We start from the raw sequence: 26,257 nt of genomic DNA, 5'->3' as shown, positions 1-26,257 counted from the left end.
ATTCTTTGCAAAGTGTTTTCAAAGTGGGGACATGTCATTCTCTCAGAGCTGTTCGAGCCTGACATTATTTTAAATGCTGAGAGTAGTATGTAAAGAAATCAGACAGGCTGAATTCCAGGAACAAAAATGTTTGAGTTATTGCAAACATATTTGTTACCAAGATGCAGAGTGTTACTACTGGGTTTTGGCTTAGGAAAACCATCCTCAACTAGCTGAAAGGATTGCTTTAGCTGAAAGTATTGCTTTTTTTAAGTGTCAGTGGGTATTTATATTACAGTTCATCACAATCATCTACAACAGTATCTGTCTCTTAAAGAGTAAAATACATGAATTTCTGGCAATTTTGACTGGGAAGTTCAGCAGATATGGTAAACTGTTCATAATTTCTGCATTAAGTGTAATATATAGTAGTGAGTGTCCACATAAACCATCGGAGATGTCATAAACCAGGCTGAGTAACCAGCCTGGTAGCACAACAGTTTTCTGTAACATTTCCCACATTTAAACCTTAAATTTAGAAACAAACAAACTCAAGAAAACTGTACCAGCTGGTGGAAGGAAAACACAAACAGATCGTGTTCTGTTTTTATTTGGAATGGGAAGGTGGTGATCAAGCATTTTGTACTGTAGAGTTCTCCAAGTCCTTGCCTACTAATTAAATTCAGACACTGACCAGTGACACATTTCAGTTTGACCTTAGCCACCTAATGTTCTGAAAAGAATGTACAGGGAAAAAGGTCAAACAAATTCCAACTTACTTTTAACTACAGCCTGAAATCCCCTATGAACTCCACACCACATCTTGCTTCTTTAAACGTCAAGAAAGGTTCAGCAGAGCCCACAGAAACACCATCTTTCCCATGATCCTTTTTATGACTCCTTCAGCTCACACTAAAGAAATTCCGTGACTCCAGTAATTACATACGTATCTCTCAACCAAGAAAGACTAAGTAAGCAAAACAGGACACTATTCTTTCCCCTCAAGAAAAATGCAAAAATTACCCATGCGCAGTATATATTATCTACTCCAAAGGGATATACAGCCCTTAGAGTTATTGCTGATTTTATTGAGAGTTCCATAACTAAATCCACATAAATGTGGTGTTTAGGTCAACCCGTTTCTTTTACCATAGTACGATGTAAGTGCCAGGTGCAATTCTAGCTGATTCAGCTGGAATTTCTGCCAGGAATTCAAGGGAGTGTACATGGCTGCAGATGCTCAGCCACATTTTGAATGGATGCACTGTATGCTTTTCACATGCTTAAGCTGCTCTGCCAGCCAGTACAACAGAGACAGTGCCACAATCCCAAACTCACGCTTCCTGCTTCAAAGCAAATACTGCCAGATGTGCTACCTCCATCCATACTGAGATGCAGGGGAAGTCTAGATGAGGTTGTGAAAGGCTTCTCAGACCCCTGCTGAGCCATCAGTCACATTATTAGCTGACCCTCAACATGGAGAAAGCAGAAGACAGGAGCAGAGCTTGCTCCCGGTTATCTTTTTGCAATACATTCTGAAATATCATCTACTTATTATTTTTAATTTGCTGAAAACAACACAGTGTAAAAGACACACTTAAAATTCTTGTCATTCACTTCTTTGTTTCTAAGTCCTAAATGTACAGGTTCGAAATGCATATGCAATGCTTGGTCTTTCCTTATCAAGTGGCAGAGAGCCTTAAACTAATAACAATTATAAATTATATTCACAATGCAAAACCTAACACTACAAAGGGTTCAAAACCCTCCCTAATAAGCCAGAAACAGTACGATCATTTTTAATACACATTAAGCTACAGACACTTGAGAAACTGGGTGAATAATGTAAGGTGGATTTAGCTCCACTGCAGCTATTTCTGCAACCCCTGTCACATTAGCATATGATTATCGCACAATAACTAGCAAGAATACAGAACATCTTCTAAAAAGGTCTGTTTGCTGCAATCCTTCAAGGCCCATTTTTAAGATGTCTAAACGTTTAAAGTTTTTCTTCACAACCTCTTCTTTCTCCCGCACTATCCTGCTTTTTCTTCTCTTTTTCATCTCCCTTCCCCCCGTAACCCATCAGCAGAGATGGAGCCTTTTTCTTTACGCTCATAATCAATCCTCCCAAGCTGAATTCCACTGCATCTTGACATAACAATCAATTACTTTCAACAACCAAGGGTTTCCAGAGAAAAAAGGGTCCAGCATAAAGCTTTCCTTATTTGTTTTACAAAAGCAAACATGAACCTTTGAACAAAATTTTAGGGATGAAATAGCTATGAGTTTGATAGATAACTATGTCATTTGAGTACATGCAAAATTCTTTTTAGAAGAGATCAGAGAAAAAGTTAAAAGATTGAAATGTGTGATAAGGGGAAAACGTAAAATGAAGGGTGGATCATTAACAGAAGACTGTAGAAACAAAACGAAATTGAAATAAAAATGAATAAGGGGCGGGAGAAAAAACTTTAATAGAAAATAAATAACAGATACAGTATGTTCAGAACCTTCACAGCATCATTCTCATTTATGAGTACCTTTTCTCTCATCTAATTCACAACTCGGGCTTTGATTCTGTGAGCCAACTCACTGCAAGACTGTAGAACAGAGAAAAGGGGATAATAATAGGGGCAATAATGTGATAGCAAATGTTTCAGAGAAGAAAGTAAGATCCAAAACCCATGGATTCACCCATTTTTATGAAAATCCAAGTACTAATAAGTAGTATCCTGGCAAAAAATACTACCCATATATCCCAATCCATATATTTACCAGGAAGCTAAATCTGAAATCCCAAATGAGTGTATTTATAAAGCTGAACAAGAAGACAGCATTATGGGTTTCTCTTTTCTTCCTATATATTAGCAAAAAGCCATCAATATGTTATTTCATAACTGCAAGACATTTTCTCACACACTTATTTTGTTATATCCTGAAACACAGGAGGTCAGTACTGCACTATCATAAGAGTTTTCTGACATCAGCTGCCATAGAATTCAAAAAAAGTTTTCTTATTTTCAAACATATGGTCTGATATACTTCCCAGGAGGGAAGAAGGCAACACTTAACCCTCTTCTTTGTTCTGTATTTCTATTTTGTGACTAAAACCACTTTTTTTAAACAGAAGGTGCTTTAATCAGGGTGATTTTTTTCTTTTCTTCCTTTCTGAAACACTGCATCTTGAGCCTTATAGTTTTTAAGTGTTCCTTAAAACCACTGAACCATTATTGTGCTGCATCTGCATAATTCAGATGCTTTAATCCACTCTTCTTTTGATGAAGGACAGAACCCTGATCTATTTTCCTGCTTCAGTTTAGATTTTAAAATAAAACAAATGTTTAGAGCACATATTGTTTATGTAAACACGTGATTGTCACGGAATCACTTTGCCACAGCTTTCGTTTTTAGTTTCTCCTATTAACACGTGTAAAATCATGCTTTTACATACATGCTACAATAAATGCTCATCATATTTTGAAGGAAAAAATCAACACCGGGGAATTCTTCTACATGACACTCTCAGTGAACTCCAGTGAACTCCTCCTCCCACTCCTGACAGTTTTTGTATGATGGTTTTTGTTGCATTCACAATCTGTGCCCTTTGAACAGTGCTATCTCGAACTGCAATCCAAAAATCAATATATATATATATCAATATCAGGAACATAATTTTATTGCCTGATTTTATTGACTTTCAAAAATCCAAATCTTTTTAAAGCACCATTTGAGCAATCTCCCCTCAAACTAATAATAAACAGCTCCAAAGATTTTACATAAACAGTAGCAGAAAAATATACACCTACAACATAAGTCCTAGGAGAGCTTGCATCCTATTTAAGCTTTAAAATTAGACTATTTTACAAGGCAGAAAAAACCTAGACATTTCACTGTTATTTAAATACCAATATATTTCAACCGAAAATGGTCTTGTCCTTAAGAATATCTGCTAAATACAAGAAATGCTTGGCTAAAACAACTAAACAGTATCACAAACTTCACCTTCATTGTTAGATAGTGCTTACTGGATATTATTCTTCTAGTGTATTAAAAATAGAACAACTGTCATCATTTTACAGATCACAGAACTAATACACATGGAGAAACTAAGTACGCCAGTTACCAGAGCAGTGAGGAACAGATCTTCAAAGATCTTGATTTATACCCCTGTTTACTGAATTATATTTCCTTTTCAGTTGTAGGAATTTCATTTGTTTCAAAATGCTCTGGAATCTAAATAATGGTATTTTATGTATTTATTATATTTCAGCTGTATTCAGAAAATTATCTTTTTAAAAAATCATCAAGCCAACGGCCCTTGTTTTCATGAAGAATCACTGCAAAGCAGGGTGGAGATCATCTGGTCCAACCTTCTATTGAAAGCATGGCTTTAGACCAGGTTATCAGGGCCCTGTCAGGCCAAATCTTGAATTTTTCCAGCAAGAGAGATTTCACCACTTCTCTGAGCAACTTATTTCAATGGTTAATTGTCTGCATGATGAAGATGTTTTTTCTCATACCCAGGACAGAACTTTCCTGAAGCAACTATTCCCACTGCCTCTTCTCCTACCACCACGCAACCTTGCAAAGAGAGAAACTCCACCTTGTCTGCAGCTATCTTTTGGTCATGGGAAGACTGTGACTAAGTTTACCTTTAGTCTTCTCAAGGCTGAAAAAATCCAGTTCTATCAGTCCTACTTCAGACATCAAGTCCTCTTCCCCTTTTAAGATCTTTGTGACTGTACTGCAACTGGCTGGGATGTAGTTATGGTGCTTTGTTTTAGATTTCTGATCAAAACAATGCTGATAATGAATTAATGTCTTAGCTGCTCTTGAATAGCATTTTCACAGCATCAAGGTCTTCAGTATTTTTCAGTCTGCATCCTCAATGAATAAACTGAGGGTGTGCAACAGTTTGAAAAGGGACACAACCAGGCAGTGATAGCAGAGTACTCATTTTAAGGCATTACCTATCCCAAACATAACATCTGATTTCATGGAAAAAATGACACTGGTTTTACTGTACTAATGATCTTAGTACTTTTTTTTTACTTCTAATTAACAGAATCCAGAGGTCAACTTGTATCAAAACTATGGAATGAGACCATTAAAACGGAGTTCTTAATGGAACTGGTTTGTATTTTTCTTTAATTTTTGAATTTCAACCTTAGGGCAGAACATGTTGTTCAAAAAGCTCTTACATGACTTAGAAGGCTAAGTCTAAAAAAGCAACTTAATCATTTGAATCCCTAGGACCAATTTAAATATTCAGGTGTTCTATTCCTAATGAAAATACATTGGGCTTAGGCACTTGGGGGAACTGACTCTTTGGTTTAAAAGTCAGAATGCAAAGGAACTGTAATAAAAGAAAACCTTACGTTTCATTTCTCATAACTTTAAGGTTACCAAACATAATTTTTATTCCTGTAGAAGTTCTTCCACCACCAAAAAGGACAGCTAGTAGAATACAAGCAAGAAACACAATCTTTATTAGTTTCTATTTTCCTAAATTTACATCATATAAAATGAATAGCTTAAGGCATTTGGCTCCTGCAGCATATGGGCAGTTCCCTATAACCAGGTGTCTGAACAGCAAAGTAAAAGGTCGCGTAGGCTGAAAAGCAGGTCATCTTAATAGACTGTTATAATCTTGCCATTAGGTCATAAACTGCAGATTTGGCTACTCTACATATAGTGTTTCACCTTTCTATCCATATGCTGGAGCTCTGGATTCATCAGTTTGTTACCATGACTGGAGAGATTCGGGTTGAGGTACCACCTCAGACCAGATGGAGATAGGCCCTAGAAAGATGCACAGCTGGATCATTGCAAAGTTGAAGTCACAAAAGAATCATTTTGGTTTTGGAGATAAATTTAAATAATTTCAGAGGTGGAAGCTTCCCAAAGACAGGTAAGAACACAGATAGGAAGAAGTGCTCCTGTTTCTGATTTGGTGTGGTTATCTTCAAAAGTAATATAAAACAAGGAAAAGATGATGGCTGAAACTAGGGAACAGAAGTCTAATAAACTTTGTTGCAAGGTGGTCTCAATTGTTTCTCGCCAAGTCTCATATCAGGTGCATAAACATGAGGATAAATTACAGTTGAATATGAGAAGATTGACATTATTTGGAGTTCAGATGAGGGAGACCGAGATGGTACAGAAATCTCAAAACAGCCCTTTGCTTCTTAATGATCAGGTTCATAAGTGACACCTTTTTGGCAATAGCCCGGAGTTTTTTAGCATATGCTTACCAGGGATTTTAGGATTTTATTGGGATCTGAACAGTGATCATGTCAAAAGCAATGGGTAGTTAGTATAAAGGATGTGGGCAAGAAGGCAGCCTGCTTTCTAGGGACTACCCAACCAACTCTAAGAGAAAAGTCCGGGATGTCCAGGAAACATTGGGTTAACTTTGGCACTATAAACGGGATTGGAGGGAGAGCCTTCTGAAAGAAAGATTAGGACTGGGATTGCAATGCAACCGCACAAGGGAATCATCAGCAAAACTACTTTCACAGAGGAAAAAAAAACCGGGCATTTTGAAAACACTGGAATTAGGGATCTTTCACTTGCACTGGATTTTCAGAAGGGCTGGGCTATTTCCAGCCTTTTGGCCCCTTGCAACAGCTCAAAAGAATCAAAGCAAGATGTTGTGCTGGCTTCAGCAGCAACTGACAATTGCAACTCCCTCAAAAGAAGAGAAGTTTAAGTTATGTTAGAATATAAGGAGATCTCTAAAGGTCTCCTTGAACTCTATTAGAAAGTAGGGGAATGGTATTCAAGACGCCTTCTACGACTTTAGGCCTCAGTGTAGTACACACAGTTAACAAAGGGCAAACTTCAGCATAAGAAAGATCCTGTCCTCAATTCACATCATATTAGCTTCCCCTGCATGTACTGGTGAGTTCTTGGCAGTGTAATATTAATGTGGCACTACTGCATAGGGATCAGCACATGTCACTCTATAGTTTGTAAAAAGTGCTTGTTTTTATTTGCAGTGATTCACAAAATTCAGTAATTAGCAATAGGTTGTTCCTAGCATTAGTGCAAATTAGCAAGGTTCCACTTAATTTTCTCTAATTACTGGGCTGAAAAGGATGATCATGTACATTGAGAGATAATTAGCTAAGTGGGTATTAACCGGTTTTTTTGTGTGTGAAAATCTCCAATCATTCAACTAGACACTGACTGAGGTATTTCCTTTTGAGATAGATGTTCCCAATGAACCCCATTAGCTCCCCAAAGCTGCACAGTAACAGCTGGAAATCAGTGCAGGCAACACTCAAAGAAAAATGGGCTCAAACAGGAGCAGCTATTCCCTTCTGAATTGGACTGCCTCATACTAATTGAGAACAACTTCACTGGGCTGACAGAGCCTGTAGTTCCAACACGATAAAAATGATGTTTACGGTCCCCAGGGGGTACTGAGTAGAAGTCTGCTTTCATGCATAGGAAACATTAGCAATTGCATCAGTTGTGAAAAACAGCTGCCTGACCACCCCATCCCAGACCAAAAAGACTCGACAAGGGCTGTTAGTTCAGGAACAGTAAGAACAGTCACACAGTCAGACTAAGAGGTGTATGAGCAGGCAATGCTATGGTAACAGAAATCAGATTTAATTGAAAGTGAGGTAAGAAAGAACTAGGGCAATAACTTCTGTCTTTCAATAGCATACATTCCTACTGTAATTGAAATATACACAAAGCAAACGCCCTTAAGTCATAATATGCTTCATTAATTTATTTCCAAATCAGAGTCAGGACAGTAGCTATTATTTTTTCATTTCTGCTGCAAGAACATGTGCCTCAAAGAAGAAAAACCTGGTACGTAAAGGAAGATAGGACATAAAGCAATTGTAAGTCACATTTGTTTCTGATCCACTCTTTCAAATAAAATACCAAGCAGGAAATACATTTTCCCAACCTTTCCTTTTCTAGGTGAAATATCTCTCTGCTCCCTTAGAGAAATAACATCATTGCAATTGTAGCTCATTAACAAGGTAGTAGCAGCTACTCCACCATATACATAGTGAACATGAATCAGCCTGGTGAGCACAATGAACCTCGGCCATCAATTCAGTACAGAAAGAGAGTTTGCAGATGAATAATTTACTGCTGTCATCTCAACTATTACAAAAAGGAAATGGTCTATTTATTTGTAAAGCAACATTATTGATAAATGTCCAGTTTAACTCTGAGATTATATTTGCTAGCTTTTTTCCCCTCAAAGTGAGGGGAAATTCCAGTATAAAGCTGCATTTACTTATTATTTTTGTCTACAGTGCTAGTATTTACCATGTAATAGCCAACTGGCAAAACAGAGACAAGGTACTTGACTTCTTCGGTGCTGCATTTCTGAGATACTTGTAATAACACCAGCATACAATTAAAAAAAAATGAAGAAGTTCCTAGACGATATTTTGATTTCAGCCACTTAACTATGATTCCAAGTGGAGGCTTTTGCAGTCAATTTATTGACAGATACAATGTCTGCATTGGTTCATACAGTCTCATAGAGAGAGATCCAAGGCACCGAAGTACTGCTGTTTAACTGTCTTTGCAATACAAAATACTCAGCTGAATAAATTCACTTAGCTGAGTACTCATGCTATAGCAGCAGTTACACTGCATCTAGCTCCCAGGCAGCTACAGATGACTACATCACACAGAGCAAGTTCCTGCTGTGACTTTATACTGTCAGCTTGTTTCCTCAAAAGGATATTTTCCTTTGATTTTGGTAAAATTCAAAGTTTTAATTCCCATCATCAGTGATGCACCCAAAGTTTTGAAGCAGAGAGAAATTAATGAAAAATTAAAACCGTGTTATTTTAAAATAAAATATGAGCTTCCTTCAGCATATGTTGGAAACAAATCTATTACAGAAACACTACATTCTAGCCAAAAAACTTCTCTGTTGTAACTTCATCAAAGGCAACATTTATAGATACTAAAAATAACTCATTGGATTAACATCTTTCAAGTTTTTGATCTACAGAGTCAAAAAAAATCGGTAAGAATGAGCTAATTGATCTTATTTATTTTATATTGTAGCTATTAAAAGTTGAGAAAACTAAGTTGCATTTAACAAGTTTGATTATTTGCCAGTGAAGAAGTCCCCAAAGTACATAAACTCCTACCTAGTTGTGGTAGTTTGGTCTAGGCCTTCCTTGGTGACCAGTTTGTAGCCAAGGAAGTGCCCAGATTTACCCAGTATTCCCTACGATTTTTACGTAAGCCGGGCTATAAGAAGAAAGGAGGAGAGGCCTTCGCTCTCTTTTGCTTCCGGTGGCTTTGGAGGTGCAGGTTCCCTGCTGTTGAGTCTGCCGTGTTGGGGAGCGAGGCCTGGGAAGGCCTTGTCGACCTTGGGAGACTGAGGTTGCCGGAGATCGTTCCAGAGCGACTCTCGGTTGTCCCAAGGAGAGTAGTGAGATATTTCTTTGCTAACTCTTTTAGTTGCTAGATTTTGGGCTACTGATTGGGAGATATATATATATTCTATTTTGGTTTTGTTCCTTTTTTCCTTTCCCCCTTCCCTTTCCCTTGTAAAATTGCATATATATTTCAATTGTATATAACTGTAACATAAGTGTAAATATATTTATATATATTGCTTTAGCTGTCTCTCTCTCGTTTCGGTTTTCTTGGTTGTTTTTTCCCTCTTCGTCCTGAGGGTTGCGGGGGGGGAGGAACTTCTTGTAGTAAGGTTTGGAGACTTGGCAGGGAGCCAGCTTCAAACCATATCACTAGTAAAACACAATTTTCTTACAAGTAGACAGAAGTCATGAATTAGAAACACTTAAATGCTCCAGGAGTTGATGCTTATGTTAAAGCACTAAACAACATAATGAAAAAAAATAGAAATGTCTGTTAAGACCATTTAAAAACATCCACTCCTTAACTCACCAGCAGCAGAATGGGACTTCCCTCAGAAAGAGGAAGTGTCCAGATTGCACATCCTGTGCTTCTATTTAAAATAAATACCTTCAATATCTGTGGTCACCAGGAAGTTTCTTTCCATCCTTTCTGAACAGAAGGAAGCAGCAGAGGTAAAAAATTAACCAAAAGCGTTTTTGGTGAGCCCTGTCACCATGTTTCTCAGAACAAGAAGGTTCTACCTGGTGCTATAAAATAAGATGATCAGCATAATGTTCCATGCCTCGCTGGTTCAGGATGGTAGATGTGCTTTTCACTAGATTCCTCATGTGCCCTATCTCTTTTTAGTCTTTTCTTCTTACATTTGACTCCAGTCCCCTGAAAAGCCAAATATGGTCTGTTTACCATGTCAGGCAGTACTCCAACACTGCCTGTTATGTAACAAGGCATCAGATTCTACCCTACTTTAGAAGTCTTTATCTGAGATAGTCGTGACACTTTATATACTGTTAATGGGCAGAAACAGCCATTTTTAGGTGCACTGCTCATACAACCTGTTTTAGCTATTCTGATCCATCCAGATTGTATTACATCCCAGGTGACAGAAGAATACTACCCTATGGCTTTGGTATCTTCAAAAACAGAGGGTATTCTAAAAGTTTTCACTTACTAACGATCAAAATATGTTTTGATCTACCATCAAAATGTGTTTTTATAACTATAAGCACAGGGGTGATGGCTCTCTGGAGTCTTGCCCTCCACATCCCCACTCAGTGGCTGCTGACCCACTGAGCTATGCCATCTATGGTGTTGTGCACTGCTAACAGCTTTCCAGGGCAGCAGCTCCATTTTTCATTGGTATTACTCATTTCAAATATTCCAATTCCTCCACGCTCAATACACATCACAAGAATTTGTCAGGTTAGATGGTAAAGTACAACTAACATGAAGTAAAAGCAAAGACCAAAAGCAAGAGCTGAGTTTAAGGATGTAAAATAAAATGAAAGATTGGAAATAGATGGAACTAAACTGAAGGAGTTAAATTTAAAAGGATGGAAAAGGAAGAATAGCTTCTGCTGCAAAAGCTGGTGGAGACAGCAGAAGCAGTATCAAAAGACTCCAGCATTCATTTTAGTCCATAAGGAGTGACCATGGACTCAGGCTAGTGGCAAAGGCCAGCATGCTCACAAGGCATAATTCTAACAAAGTAAGGGTATACAGGCCAGTGATGTACTAGAAAGTCATGACTCAAGTCAAATACACCATTATTTGATTTTTTTGATTCTTCTTTTGTACACAGATCAAAGCCTTCTCTTTCCATCAAAACAAGCGATGTATCCCACTTCTCATTTATCTCAAATAGTGCTGCACTGTGTGCCCAGCCTGGCTCTGTGATGGGTGCTTGCATTCCAGCCTTATCACCTGAGCACTGGAGCATCCCGTCCTCAACACACTTCTCTCTCTTACTCCCTTCTTAACAGGACTGAACAACTTGGAACACTCTTCTGATCATGTTTCCACATTTAAGTTTATATCAACAATTCATTTACTGACCATTATATTAAACTATTAAAAAGTTATGCTGCAAAAATGAGCACAGCTCAATATATAAGCTTCATTCACATTTGCACTTCCTAAAGTTTAAAGCAATTTATCTACATTTCCTGAAAAATTTTTAAAACAAGAAATTTATGCTTGATTTTACCCAGTAAAATTATTTGCATTAAAGTGAAATTCAACTATTTTAAATTTTCAAGATATTAAAAAATAACATGTTAAATGTAGATATATTTATAGAGAAATTAGTACCTTTTAAATAAAACAGAACTGTAAGTTTATATAAATACGAAGCATTTAAAATTTGGTAATTGCTAGCAATAAGCAAAAAGTCTTTTTTGCCTTTTTTTTTTAATTAAAACAGCTTATGTATTTTGTCTTTCAAAATTTACAGTCTAATAACCTACTGGAAAAAAATAAAACTGTGCACCAGACAGATTCTAATGTCAAATTTTTGCTCCCCAAAAAAAATGTTTCCACCAAATACCTTCAAAGCTCTAACATTTTGTGCAATTAAAGCATTTAGTATTTTCTTCCACTTGCTTTATTTTGGGCAAGGTTAAACATTATACTAATCCTACTTTTTTTCCTTTCTCTTTTTTTCCTGATCCTTTCACTTGAAAGCCCATCAACATAATCTCCTGCTAGCATAGCACTACCTGACAAACTATCACCCTGAATAGACCTCAATCCATCCTGCGAGGCAGCAGTTACAAGAAATCATTGAACTCTGAATTGTCACTGCACCATCTGAAAATAAATCAGGAGGACAATATATTTCTTGGATCTAAAACAGCCCCATCAATAAGTCACCTAAGCATCAGGAAAATGACCAACTAAAATGCTGACGAACGCTCATGGTCTTTTATTGGGGTCAAGGGGTAGGATTGCCCAGGATCCCTCCTGCCTTTCTTCTTCATCCAAATACTCTGAAAGGCCCAATACCATGCAATTTCAGATTCATGTGTTGTTGTTTTGGCCTTGCACCACCAGGCAAGCCAAGGCCGGGTTCTCCTTTCTCCTCACAGTCACACTCAGCATATTACAAGTGCTCTTTGCACCAAGAGCAGACAGCTCGGGCTACAGACAGGTCAGAAACTATCAAGAAATAAAAAACAAACTCAAAGAGAGACAGGCAGAGAGAAACATCCTCAAAGCTTCAAAGTGCAAAAAGTACCTCTTGCTGGAGCAGACAAAGCTTTTCTGCAGCTATTCAAAACCCAGAAGCCAGCATACTACATTTTGTCGGGAAACACAGGGAATGACAGAGATTTTGTTTATTCATTTTTTAATTTCTCTGGTAAGGCTAAAGCTCTTTTTGCCATTTCATTTGTTTAAAGCTTCTGCTTTGTAAGACTTTCAATTAAGAGAATGTGACACTCTCACTGTGCTTGGATTTCTCCTATTAAGCAGCTTTGCTGGTCATTTTGTTAAGGCCACCTCCAGAACAAATGCTGACCGAAAACAGAATTAATAATGGATTTAAAGGGTACTACTCAGTTGTCAATGCACACAATGGGAACAGCTGTTTTATACAAAGTAAAAATATGCATCTGGATAGACTTTTTGTTACATTCGGAAAAAAAGCCAAAGAGGTAAAGAAATCCAGGCACTTTCAACTGTTATATAGACATCTTTAACAATTTTAAATTCTTTAGCAGATGCAAGTAACTGATAAACAAAATGCATACTTATAAAAGCCCTTTGAAAGCAGACTTACATCACAGGTAATCACATGGGAGAAACCTGTAGGTGAATCAATATTTTCCTTTTTTTTTCTCAACAGATATCTAAAGACTGCATGCATTCTATGAAAAAAATAACTGCGTCAAATAAAAATAAATATAATCTTGTTCACAAAAATTCTGTTCTCTAATTCTACACTCCTTTCACTTTACAAACATGTAACAAGTTTATCGGAAAAAATATTCAACTATCGGACAAACTAAAAATGGATCTGAGGCAATTTCCAGAGGTATGTTAGAGAAGGATTTGATCTCTCAATCTATTGGTAAACTTAAATATATGTTAAAACTTTCAGTTTGCTTTCTTCTTTGAAAGGGCACTATTGATATCTGACAATCAATAGAACACTGTGAGCAATCATCCCTCTCAAGAATTCCTTGAACAACAAAAACTGACGCAGAATCACAGAATCACTAAGGTTGGAAAAGACCTCCAAGATCACAGAGTCCAACTTTTGACCAAACACCACGTCTACCAAACCACAGCACTAAGTGCCACATCCAGTTGTTTTCTGAACACTTCCAGGGATGGTGATTCCACCATTTCCCTAGGCAGACCATTCCAATGCTTAACCACCCTTTCAGTGAAGAAATTCTTTGTGACATATTGAGCTTGTAGCATCAGTAGGAAAAAAAACCCTAATGTTTAAAGAGTAAAAGTGGCTCAACATTGTAGAATAAAATGGAAAAAAAGGGTTAAGATCCAAATTAAAAACATTTTCAGAGAACCAACAGAATTAGGAGAAATACAGTCATTTATCTTACTATTTCAACATGTAAGGCAATGAGAATAAGGAAAAGAAAAAAAATGACAAGAAAAATTAACATTGCCTCTAGAAATTCTCTGTTCAGAACCTCGAAAATTTGTTAAAAAATTACCACAGATGAACAAAAATTGGTTTCATTATAACAAGATGGATGACTAGCTTCATTCCTTAGTAAGAAACAGGTCAGTACTTCTGAAAAGATACGAGTTTAAAATGAGGAACTAAATGACAACCATTAATTGTCACAATGTGAAATGCCAAATGGATTAATCCAATGTTTTGATGTACAAAGAATTCATTGTTATAATCTCACATTGGAAAAAAAAAAGTTGAATTGTTACTTTGGATGAAAGGACATTAACAAAAATACTCATATGCCACTTTCAAGTTATTAAATATGCCAGCCACTACAATTTGGTGGGGGAAGAAAGAGATCATTTATCCCCACCATTACACAAATGGAAGTCTAAGGCAAAGAATAAGAACTTCCTGGAGGAAGACACTAGCAACATCAAGAAAATAAAACAAATTCTCCTAATTCAGTGTGTTGACTAAAACCATATTCCTGAAAATTTCATTTTTGATATCCCAAGGTGAATAAGTAAAGGCATGCTCCTTAGCTATCCTTCCTTTCTATGATGGCATTGCCAATACTCCACACTGGGTCAGACCAGTCACCTATCGAGTCAAGCTTCCTCTTGCTGATCAGAGTAAGTATGAAGTGGCTTGTGAAAAAAAGGCAGTGTCAGCAATAGGAAGCAGGAGTACATGGACCCCTTTTGATCGAATGTGGCAGTCTGAAAGATGTAGATCTGAAGCCCAGAAAGGAAAGAAAGAGTGATGTGATCTCATTTTCTGGCTTTGACAGACTTTCCCAGTACAAATACTCTGCTAAATAGGAGAGGGCAAGGCAATGAACTCAGTACTGACAACCTCGAAACCCCACACTGCTGGGTGTGTACTATACAACCATCCCCAAAGCAAGACCAGTTCAGTGTCTAGTCCAGTGGAGGGAGCACTTCTGAAAGGACATCAAAGACATGTCTGCACTGGTTTTGCTCCTTTCGACCAAACCAGTCGCTGCACACAGCCAAGAGGACACTGACCCCACAAACTCCCCACATGCCATCACGTTTCACAGATGCTGTTTCATGCTTCACAAATGCCACTCTGATGGGCTGGTATGCAGCCCTCACACCATATTAAAAACTATGAACTGGAAAAAAATACATATCCATTATAGAGGGAGAAGCCATACACAGTATGGACATAAGTCAGCACACACTATTTGTCTTTGGGATCAGGAACTTGTTCCTGGCCCTCTTGTACTCAAACAGTACAGATATGTCCTCAGCATGGGAGTGCAGTTTCTGGATGCCTCACGTATTATGACAATTGTTCTGTTTCTAGTCTTTATTTTAAATTCTCTAAAACTGAATGCATTTTTCCTGCATGTAGGTCTAAATGCTGTGCAGTAATGCAACAAAAACCTACCTAACAAGAATCGCAGCATCCAATTACCTACAATACAGAGTAACCATACAAAAAAATTCTAGTTCCAAAAATAAAAATCAGAAAGAAGCTCAAGAGAATCTGAAGAGAAACTTGACATGAAAAAGAGCATGCATGTTCTCCATTCCTTCCTCAACCAGAAAAAAAGGACATTTTTTTAAATATTATAATATTTAGTGAATATTTTACATCATAGAAATTCTGATAATATCTCAATTTTTAAGTTATTATTTTTATTAATTGTTCATCTAAAAAGTTATAGATATTTCAATAATAGTGCTTATGCAGTTAAGAATTCCACAACTCAACTTACAAATAACAGCTCTGAATTCTGTGGCTCTCTTTTGTCTCCTTGCTGTTACTTCTGACTGTACAAGTTAAAGTAGTCTGAATCACTTTTCATTTTATTGATTCTAAGATTTTCTGTTAAGGATGTCCTACTTGCTGCACATTGATTCAATGTCTTAAGAAAGTCTATAAAAATGGGTTTGCTCTGTAAGTATTCTGTTTCATAATCACAACCACTCTGCCCTTATCCCACCACAAAAATTATCTATACTTCATGCAAATGTATTATCCCTTCACTTTTTACAGTTAAACATTATGTGCATTTGAAATAGACATGTGAAAGAAAACATACTATATTTTTCATCATCAACATATCCTAGAAAAAATTAATATTATTATATTAATATATTTTGCATCTTACTTCTCAGTCTTGGCACTGGAAGAGGTGATTTTCATAGTCTTCCTATTTTTTTACCCAGCAGGAACTGCTTGAGCTGCTTGCTTCTAAAACTTGGCAGATATTATTGTGCATCCTTAAATGTAGTTCTGTTCTGGTTTTCCCCTATCAAATTACATCAGGTTTTCATATTTCTATGCATATTAACAACAGGACAAGCACTAATGTCAAGAAAAAAATTGCTGGCACTTTTGTGTCATCAAACCAACAGCGAAAAGCTGAAGTTAGATAGGTTATTATTTTCCATAGATGCTCATTGTAAAGTATGTCTTAAGTTTCTTCTGAATGTTTCTTTGAAATGTGCTCCTTCCATCATCATCATCATTGCAGATTATTTTTCATATAAATGAAGAAACAGTACAAAGAGAATAGTCTGAAGCACTTGTTTTGCTCAGGCACTGAAACCTGTAATTTTTTCCTTAGATATAAATGCAGATATGCATAATAACATAGGTTCAGAAAAAAAGAAAAAGAAAATACTGCTTTTATGTACACACCTTAACTTACTGATTATCAAGGTATGAAGTGACGCAAAAATAAAACGGGAAAACACAGTCGACATCATAAGAAAAATGGTCCTTTTTATAAACAAACAAACAAAAAAAACCCTACTATCCCAAACCCTTTATAAAAGGTATTTCCTACACTGACCCGTACATTACCATTAGAAGTTAGTTTAAAATTCTGTTTAATTAATCAGATCAATGATATTAGATTGAAAAAAAAATAATTTAAAAAAAATTAGGATATGCAGCCAGTACCAGGAATCAGATTTAACACTTAGTCATAAAAACTTAAAGCTAAAGCAGAGTGCTCTTCTATTTCAAAAAGTAGCCCATAATCATAATTATATCTTATATCCCAGTAGAAGATTTGTATTTCCACTGGTGAAATCAAAGAATTTTAGAGTGCCAGAAATGTGTCAGTAACACAAAAATGTATTCCAAAGAGAAACTCCCTCTCTGTTGCACAATCTGTTTACCTACTATTACAGTACTACACACTGTTTGCTGTCTTTGCTTCATGTTCTGGTGTCTCCTGACCACAGGGTTACAACATGCTTATCTCCACATGCTGGTTCAGCATCTATGACAGCAAAGAGTAGCAGATAGGAAAGGAGAAAAAGCACTATGTCACATCCTGAACCTTACAGTCTAGGTAAATACAGAGTGGGAAAAAAAAAAAAAAAAAGAAACCACAACCAGAAACAGTGTATATATATATGGCACCACAGTAACAGAAGCCAGTCCAATGCAAATAGGATGTAGAAAGAATCCCTCACATACTCAGCAAGATAAAAATCAGAAGAGGTGACAATCTTTTCCCCAGAAGACTGAAATTCATTCCGCCTCATGCAGTCCTCCCAAGCTTTGTATTATTCACATCAAGAATGATTTTTATGCCTTTGACTCATGCAGATAAAACACATTTAAATAGTCTTCAGAGGGGAAGAAGGAACAAACAAGGAGTTAAAAAAAAAATCACATTTATAGGTGAGCATGATTTACAAAATGCTACTGTGAAGGGGCTTGCAGGGAAGCAGGGCAGAGCTTTCTGCAGGTGATTTGGGTTTATTTTAATGCACAAACCTAATCAACTATTCCAGGACTTGTCACTCAAAAGTAATAGCAAGAAGATGCCTCAGAAGCCTGCATTCTTCTTGTTCTCTTCAGACACGTACAGTGGATTGGGTTCAGATCCTCAGAACTGGAGAGAGGAGTATATAAATAATCAGTGCCTGATGGTTATCTGGAAAAGTCCCATCTTTAAATTGCGGTCCAGAGTCTTCTTACAAAATCTTACAAAATCACCCATAAAGCTATAACAAGGTCTCTCTGCTTGCTATCTCATATTTCTTCCTCCTTCTCTCAGCTAAAAGAGGGTATTTTTTATCTCTGCCTCTAGATCCAAGGACTGTTTTCTCCATGACTTCTCCAATGAGCTCACTCAGGGTACCCCACGAAATCCATCAAATGTTTGCTTTAGTAATCCATCCGGTATTCTGTTCCCCTATAGCATTCACTGTGGCAGTTAATTCCAAAGACTTCACAAAAGAAGTGCATATAAAATGAAAAGGCTTCTTTACCAAATCAAGAAAAACAGCTAATAAGAAGAATCTGACTGGAAGTTTGCTAACACATATTTTTGGAACAGAGAAGCAAAGAAAAGAAGGGAAGAAGATGAGAGAAATGGTCAAGAGGAACCTGAGAAAGGACAGGACAGAGACCAGGCACTGAATCTGAAAACAGATGAAGTTGCAAGGGAACTCTGGAGATCGTCCCATGCATCGGCCTACTCAAAACAGTCAAACACAGCAGATTTTTCAGGACTGTGCCCAGTCCTCTTCTGAAAATCTCCAAGAATGGTCACTCCACAATCTCTCTGGGCAACCTCTGCTAGTATTCAGTCATCTTCACACTGGAAATCTTTTTCCCTGGGTATAAACGCGATGTTCTGTATTTCAGTTTACACCCGACATCTCTTGCACTTTCACAGGGAACTGCGGTGGGCTCAGTTCAGCGTACACTGCGTCTCACCTAAAAAATCCATTGCGCAGGCTGGAAGGGTAAAGACCTTTCCCAAATCTTCGCTCGAAGACTGGCCATACAACAACAGCTAAGCGGAGTCAGTCTGTTCTTCAACATGAACAGAGAGGAGTATGGCCATCCTAGATGCAAACATCTGATCATAAGGATTTTTTTCCCTTTACTGAGGTTTACTCTCTTCCAAATGCTCAATACCATGATTATCCTTGCAAAAGTTGGCAGATAAAGATACAAGCATTTCCTGAGAAAGTAAGGACTCTTAAAATATAAGATTATTAGGATACTATCCTGATTCAGTTGGGTATGTCTCCTAAGAAATTATGGTACTTCTTAAAAATCAACATTTTATTAACTCTGTTTAACAAGAAAAAATGCAAGGATGTTTCTTCCTTCAGAAAAACATCCCATATACACTTTCAGTTATCCAAGTTTCTGTAAGGAAACTACAAGAAAATTATTTTCTCCCATATGAAAAGAAGCACTAATAGTTTCCAAGGACAGTAGCCTCAGGGTGTGTCACCAGAGACTAGGACAAGAAGGTAGAAGGACAATACTCATCATTTTGTATAAAGTTCCCAAGACTTAACAGAAAGTACATTTCCTCAGAAAGTGCTGGAGTACAAGAACACACCTTAAACATCAACCCTCCCTTTGATCTGACACTTCAACATTCTTCCTGCCAAGAACTGCTGCAGAACGTCTCTGTTTCTTTCTGCACGTTCAACTGGAGTTGCTGCTTTTGATGTACACAGCATTGTCACAGATGAGAACTAAAGGCCATGGAGCAATTTACACTGTTTTAAAGTTAAAGAGATCAGTAGCTAAGGTACATGAAGGAAATTCCCAAGTAAACATAGCTGAGATGAGCATATCACTAACTTCTGTATTTGAGTTCATCTGGGAGAGGCAAGTGCATATAGAAACTATCCATTCTCTGCTAATGGAGTAAGAGAATGAACTAATACCCCACAGAGACAGGGACCTTTCATCAGAGAGGCATGAAGAAAAATCTTGTTTGAGACACTGGATCTCTGTCTATTTAGATGATGGAAGACCTTAAAACTCATCTTTCTTCTGTCAGGAGACACACTGGTATGAGGAGTTCTCCATAATGGAAATCAAACTTAGATCCTCTCCCAAAATGCATTTGTATCTCCTTCCAACTACAGAGCTGAATGAAAGAACATGGAAGCAAAAAGCTAAAGTGGGAAAAAGCTCTGAAATAACATAATACAAAAGAAGGTCATTCTCTGGAAAGCTTTTAAATATTGTCCTTTAACTTCTTAACAACATAATTTTTCAAGTGTTTTATAAAGCTATGCACTTTCTATTGACTCATCAAGAAAACAATATTTTGGGTTTGTTTGTTTTGCTCTTGTCATGTTATGTCAATATGACACCCTGGTCAATATGAAACCCTGATGCTGACCTTAATGGATTCCTGACAGAGGACCCAGCACTGCAACTTAAAATACTGTCAATTGCTGTTTAAATGAAAATAAAAACAACACATATACTCATAAAATATTTAATGGTGTTTCCTTTGCCAATTCCTACTGCTTTGTTGAGCAAAACAAACAATAGTTCTAAAGCTACAGATTTTGAAAAAACACTTGGGAGTCCTGCAGTTAAACACAGGGTTGTGCCTCTTCAGAACTAAAAGCATTAAAGATGTTTACTTAGCAACTAGGAAGCAGCTATTACTGTAGAAAAGCATTTATCCTTATTCAGAAGTTAACATAATTTTTTACATTACCTAACACAGAATTTGCTCAATCCCAAATTGTCAACTGCATTGGCAGGAGGCTCAAGCAGCTCTGATGAAGACTGAAAGGTAGTAATAATGTGACTCTATCCAGCCAAGTTTGGTTTCATGTGAAAGGCTTTTCTTGAACCATGCACACACTCTTTTCTATTGCACAGCACTGAAACCTGAACAACACCAAATTATATCCCACGTATTTGTTTCAGCTGGGAGGCTTCCAACTTTCCCTGAAAAGATAGGACAATGGACTAGATCGCCAATAGGACTGATTCGGGACTGCAATTTCTCTGTCCTTACACTCTTCAAAGTATTACAGAAACTATTCAGAATTTACAGTTCTATTTTATGACAAGATTTAAATTGGATTAGGAAAAGTTTCTGGAATCTTTATTTCAGTCTTGAAATAATTTACAGGTTAGGCTACTTAACACAGTCTAGATGTGAATCAACCACAAGGAAGCAAATGATGATCAAAAACATCATGGCCTTTCTTCAAATAGGCAATTTTTACCCTTATAATTTAGAATTATATTTGGATCTGCAAATCTTTTGCTGACTACTAATACTGAAAAAGACACATTGTACAAATAAAGGGTTTCTGTCCATTTCCAAGTTTTGAGTAGATCCTTATATCAAATTTTATGCCAGTGCATTGTGAACAGTAGCAGCAAGTTTATTCATAAGTTAACTCCAAGTTTCTTGTTGATACTGCTTATCCAGTCCTAGAATACAAGTTCTCAGTTTACGAATAGAGAACAATACCAGAACAAGTTTCCTTATACTTCCAAAGTGCCATGGAAGTATGTTTCAGATAGGTTAGGGAAAGCCATTTCTCCTATATCCTCTGGAAAGAAGAGTAAAATTTTATTATTATTATATTATTTTTCCCCTGAACCCCAACATTTTCTGTGAAACCACTAAAAAATAGTGGGCTCAAAAATTATATTCTTTTAAATAGGTCTGTAAAAAAGTACAGTTTAGAAGTTCTTAACCTCGTGGCAGAATGATAACTCTGGTACACAGAACAACTGAACTACAAGAAAATGAAGCAAACTCCACTCTAAAATCCACCGAAGTCAAGAGATGTACAGTCCATGAACTGTCCTCTTTCTAGGTGGCAGAATTTCAGCATGAAAGATTTTCTCTAAGTTTTATATTCAATAACTGTAATGGCAAAAGGTAAAGAATTTTTTTTAATGTATATCATGCTGATTACCATTTCTCTTTAACACTCCTTTGATTTTACCCATTAACCTCCAGAGAGGGTCCCAAACAAGAAAGCTCTTGTTGTCTACTCTCTGTTTTCTGCTACAGGTTTTTTATGGCATTGACAATGATAGCTATCAATGTATAATAAGAGATTGCAACTAAAACACAATAGATAAAAAACACCATAACTTTCATAAAATAAAATGCAATCAAATGTTATCAGTTGCCTTACACAGCCAGGCCAACTTCCAGCGCTGCATAAAATCAAACAATATAAAAGTGATATTGGAGAGTGGAGGAGATGAGGGATTTTCAGATATTAATGAATTAATATCAACCAGAACTTCATATTACGGTAGTTAGCAAACATTGTATTTGGGTCACCTAAGTCTTCGTTGCTATTCTCTTTTTTCCCCCTTTTCTTTTTACATTTTAATTTAAATATATTTCTTATTAACTTATATAACTTTTGATTGATAATATATTTATCACAATTGGATTACAGATTGCCTCACATATCACAGAATCACATAGAATCACAGAATACTCATAGATATGAGAGATATAACACATCCATAAAATAATCAGTCAGTCAGTTCAGTGTTGACAAATATTAAAGGCTTCTAAATATTTGCTAATGACAAATTCATTGTTTGTTAATCACACAGCTATTTTATGATTAAGTTTAAAGCAGCCTAACAACAATGGTTTGTCTAAGGCAAATGAACCCTTTTTGGGTTGAGCTACATGTCAAACATTAAAAGCTATTTAGATACGTTGTATCTAAATATTTAGATACGTTGTATCTAAATTGCTGAAAATGAAGGATTTCAGTGATATCAATGGACATAGTACAGTAACTAGTATAAGTGAGATCAGAAATAAAATCTTGAGTTTTGCAGTGTTATACCAATGTACAAATATTTTCTAAAATTACACTGGAGTGCTGCTATGCACGCACAAAGAAATACTAATACTACTTTGAAAAACTACAGAGAAGTGGACTGACAGTCTAATATTAACAAGACAAAAGAAATATTTGATTTACCTGACTTTGCAATTCACTTTGTTGCTTCAGGCGAAGATTTTCTGGTGTATCAGCCACTGTAGTGAAGGACTGCTTTGGGTAATGTCTAGAAGAAGAAGAAGAAGCACAAAGCCAAACGGTAAATATTTGCACATGCTAGAAAGTCAAATGCATCCCAGCACTCTGTCCTACAGAATGCTGCAGAATTCTTTCATTGTTTGCTGTGAAGTAGAAGTATTTACTCTAGAAATATTGTGTCAGACATGCTTTGCAGAAACAAGAACGAGTTCCTGTAATGAGTCTGTCCCACCCATTCATCCCACCCACTGACTTCAAAGACCAATCATACAAAATTTGTTTTCAATAGAGTGAACAAAACTGTGTTTAACTGCATTGTCTTGGTATAGCGCTGAACAAAGACTAAACTAAAAGCCATTAAAATTGAATTGTTTTACAGAAACCAAAGTGACATAAGAGAGTACAGCCGTAGTACCACAGTGTCTTAAAACCATTAGTGCAGAAAGCAGAAGGATCAAGGCAGGTACTTCCCAGATAGAGAAAAGTCAATTGCTTTAATGGTAAATAGGTCAATACAGTACTGTAATATCCAGTACCAAAGGCTGTGGTGTCTCAGAACTGCAATCTTTCAGGTATCTCCATTTCCATTTGAAATTTTACACCTTTACAATATATTCCAATTATTTGCTTTGGCATTTTATGGTAATGTGCTCTAGGGGACCCTTGCTTGAGCAGGGAGGTTGGACTAGATGACCTTGAGTGATCTTCCAGTCTCAGTCATTCTGTGATTCTGTGAACTGTAGCAATCAAACCTTACTCATTTACGGAACCACTATTTATTAATTTTCATGGATTTATCCTACAGCTTTACTGTCAAACAAGAAGTTCAATTAAAGACCACAAAAAGAAGGAAATAACAAAACAAAACAGCACATCCCAAAATAGATATATTCGTATGATACAGAAACACCATAAGAAAACTGATTCTGACTAATTACTTTCCATCATCTTCTGTGTGAAACCCAAATGTTCACTTTACAACCATGTGAGGCGCTCATGTCTTCAGTTACCATTCACAGCTTCCCATGTCTGCCAGCTACCACATTTGTGCCTTCAACATTTCAGAGTATAAGACAACGGGCATAGCACTTCAGACACAGTAACATTTGTAGCACAATTTCTACAGAAGGAGTAAGCAGTAAGTGTCTGAAGATTGAGGATATGAAGCATTAAACATTTCCATGTTCAAACTCCAGCTATCTCTAATGTGTTCTTTCAGTAACTAGTTCAGATGCTATAGCTTCATCATAAAATTTCTGTTCTGTGCAAAGATGATACATATTTTCATTCAGAATTGTATTTTGTTAGAAAGTTTTCTGCTTATAAGTTCAATTTCCCTGAAGTGCATGGTTTCAGTAAAAAATTGTTTATCAGAAAAAAATAAAGCATTCATGAAAAATTAAGGAGGATTTCAGTTTTTAGCCAAAAGATGAATGTTTCCTTCTCAGAAATGCAAAAGCAATACTTGATGAAAAATGTTGCCTGGACTTCATGCAGTAGTCTGCTCTAGGTCTGATCGCCCCCATCAGATGACAATTTGCATTGCCAGACTTCCATATCACAGCACAACAGAGTAGACTCATGCACCAAGAGGCTGTGGAACATCCCCTCATTTATGGTGTCATTGCACAGGGAAAAGAGAGGAGAAATACAGGACAACCTAGGGATTTCAGGCTCCCAAGGAAAAATAACTGCACAGAAAGAGCAAAAAATAAACACTTTTATGGAAGAAAGATTTCCTCACAGAAGTGTAAGAATCATTCCAGGTTGGATACTGACAGATGGACAAATAACGCCACCCTTGAGTTTATGGTGAGATACCTTCCCATCTATTATGTCAGCCACTTGTCTCAGAGAGCTCATGTCACTGAAAACTAGAAAACAAAATTTCTAGGCATGACACCCTCCAGCCTCTTCTTTTGGAGTTACAGCCAAGTCTACCTTGGGGCAAGGAAATATTTCCAGAAGGGCTTCTTGTTTTTTTCTTTATTTCTTTATTTCACTATCTTCTAACTATCTCACCCTTCCTTCTTCTGCATAGAGGTAAAAAACAAATGCCAGACTGGCCACAAGGATGGTCATAAGCCCTTTTTGGAAAGCAGCAATGGACAGATGGGGAAGGCAACAAGCCACCTCACAGCTAGGCATTGCTGCTATCCAAGGAAGATTGTAGCAATGGTGCATAATTCACACCTTAAAGCATTGCAGACTTCCACATAGTAGGCATGAGATATCCACAGATAACTCCTGTAGATGACAGAATCCATATCCCTAAAAACTGCATTTGTCACACATGCAGTTAAAAATTACATTATGCACATGTTGAATGCTGAAAGCATTTCTGTAAACATTCATAGCACTGCTTTACACCATGATTACATATCATGACCCTGGTTCCAAAATCACAGAAATCACCTGTGTTCATCCTTTTTAACACTGAGAACACAGAGTGTGAGCCAGCTCAGATTGGTTTTTTGGCCTGGTCCCCTTGTGAAATGAGTGGACAATGCTGAGGCAAGCGTCTCAGCCACAGACCCCAGGGACACTGTTAGCAACAGCAGCAGAGAACTACAAACCCAGGCTCTTAAATTAAACCTCTCTATTCTGAAGCACAGGGACATACACTTTGTCGCTATCATACACCACCTCTCCCTTCTGATCATTTGCAAAAGAAATGCTTTCTTGCACAATTAGTATTCAGAAGCCCACAGGTATTTCAACAGTCCAAGCAAACCACTTCAGAACCAATGTATCTGAGTTCATTATTTATTTTAGAAGCATTAGCTCCATACTTCAAGTAAAAAAACGTATACTTAGTCTTGAATAAGCACTGCTTTAGTATGCTTGAAAATACTATGTAAACTGATTTTATCAATGAAAAGTATTTATACTTGACAATGGAAGTAAACAATACACATGACAAGTGAACAAAACTGTTGAAATTTAAATCAGCCTTTAAACTGATCATATAAACCAGTTACCAAAATGTATTACAGTGATTAAAATAAGACTCATTAAACAAAATTAAATTAGCAGTGCATTCTACTATGGGTTGTCATTTTAACTGCAGCTGATTTATGAAACCCCTCACATGGTATATCAAACCAGAAAGACATGGGTTTAGATACATCCCTTTTAATTTATGGAAATTCTTGCCTCAAATGCATTAAAAAGACTAGTGTTAAATTTAAATCCTATCTTCAGCTTTCCACATTTGTTTTAAGCTTACTGATAGCATGTCTTCAGGATAATTATCAGTATTTAAGATACTAAATTATGTAAAAACTAAGATAATTGTACCATTGGATACTTTTGACTGAAATAGAAGGCTGAAACACAAGTGTTAAAATTCACAAATCTGCTTTTTTAACTAACATTTTAGGGCTATACCATGTTTTGTCAACATGTTCTGAATAAGGATGAGTAACTGGATGGCAACAGCCTTTAA

General features: G+C 36.8%; 1 protein-coding gene across 2 annotated transcripts in view; it reads right to left on the bottom strand.

The window, feature by feature from the left end:
- NEBL (nebulette) overlaps positions 1 to 26,257 on the bottom strand; it is a 251,660-nt gene that overhangs the window by 156,664 nt on the left and 68,739 nt on the right. For both annotated transcript variants that reach the window (XM_027744706.2, XM_027744707.2), the window contains exon 3: positions 22,753 to 22,837. In XM_027744706.2, the coding sequence (XP_027600507.1) occupies positions 22,753 to 22,837 (85 nt within the window). The remainder of the gene's footprint in view (positions 1 to 22,752; positions 22,838 to 26,257) is intronic.

Source organism: Pipra filicauda, unplaced genomic scaffold (assembly GCF_003945595.2).
Source record: "Pipra filicauda isolate LSUMZ 115617 unplaced genomic scaffold, ASM394559v2 scaffold65_size3143899_pilon, whole genome shotgun sequence".
NCBI classification, from domain to species: Eukaryota; Metazoa; Chordata; class Aves; order Passeriformes; family Pipridae; genus Pipra; species Pipra filicauda.
The sequence above is the reverse complement of the archived record's forward strand: the minus strand, read 5'-3'. Positions and strand labels throughout refer to the sequence as shown.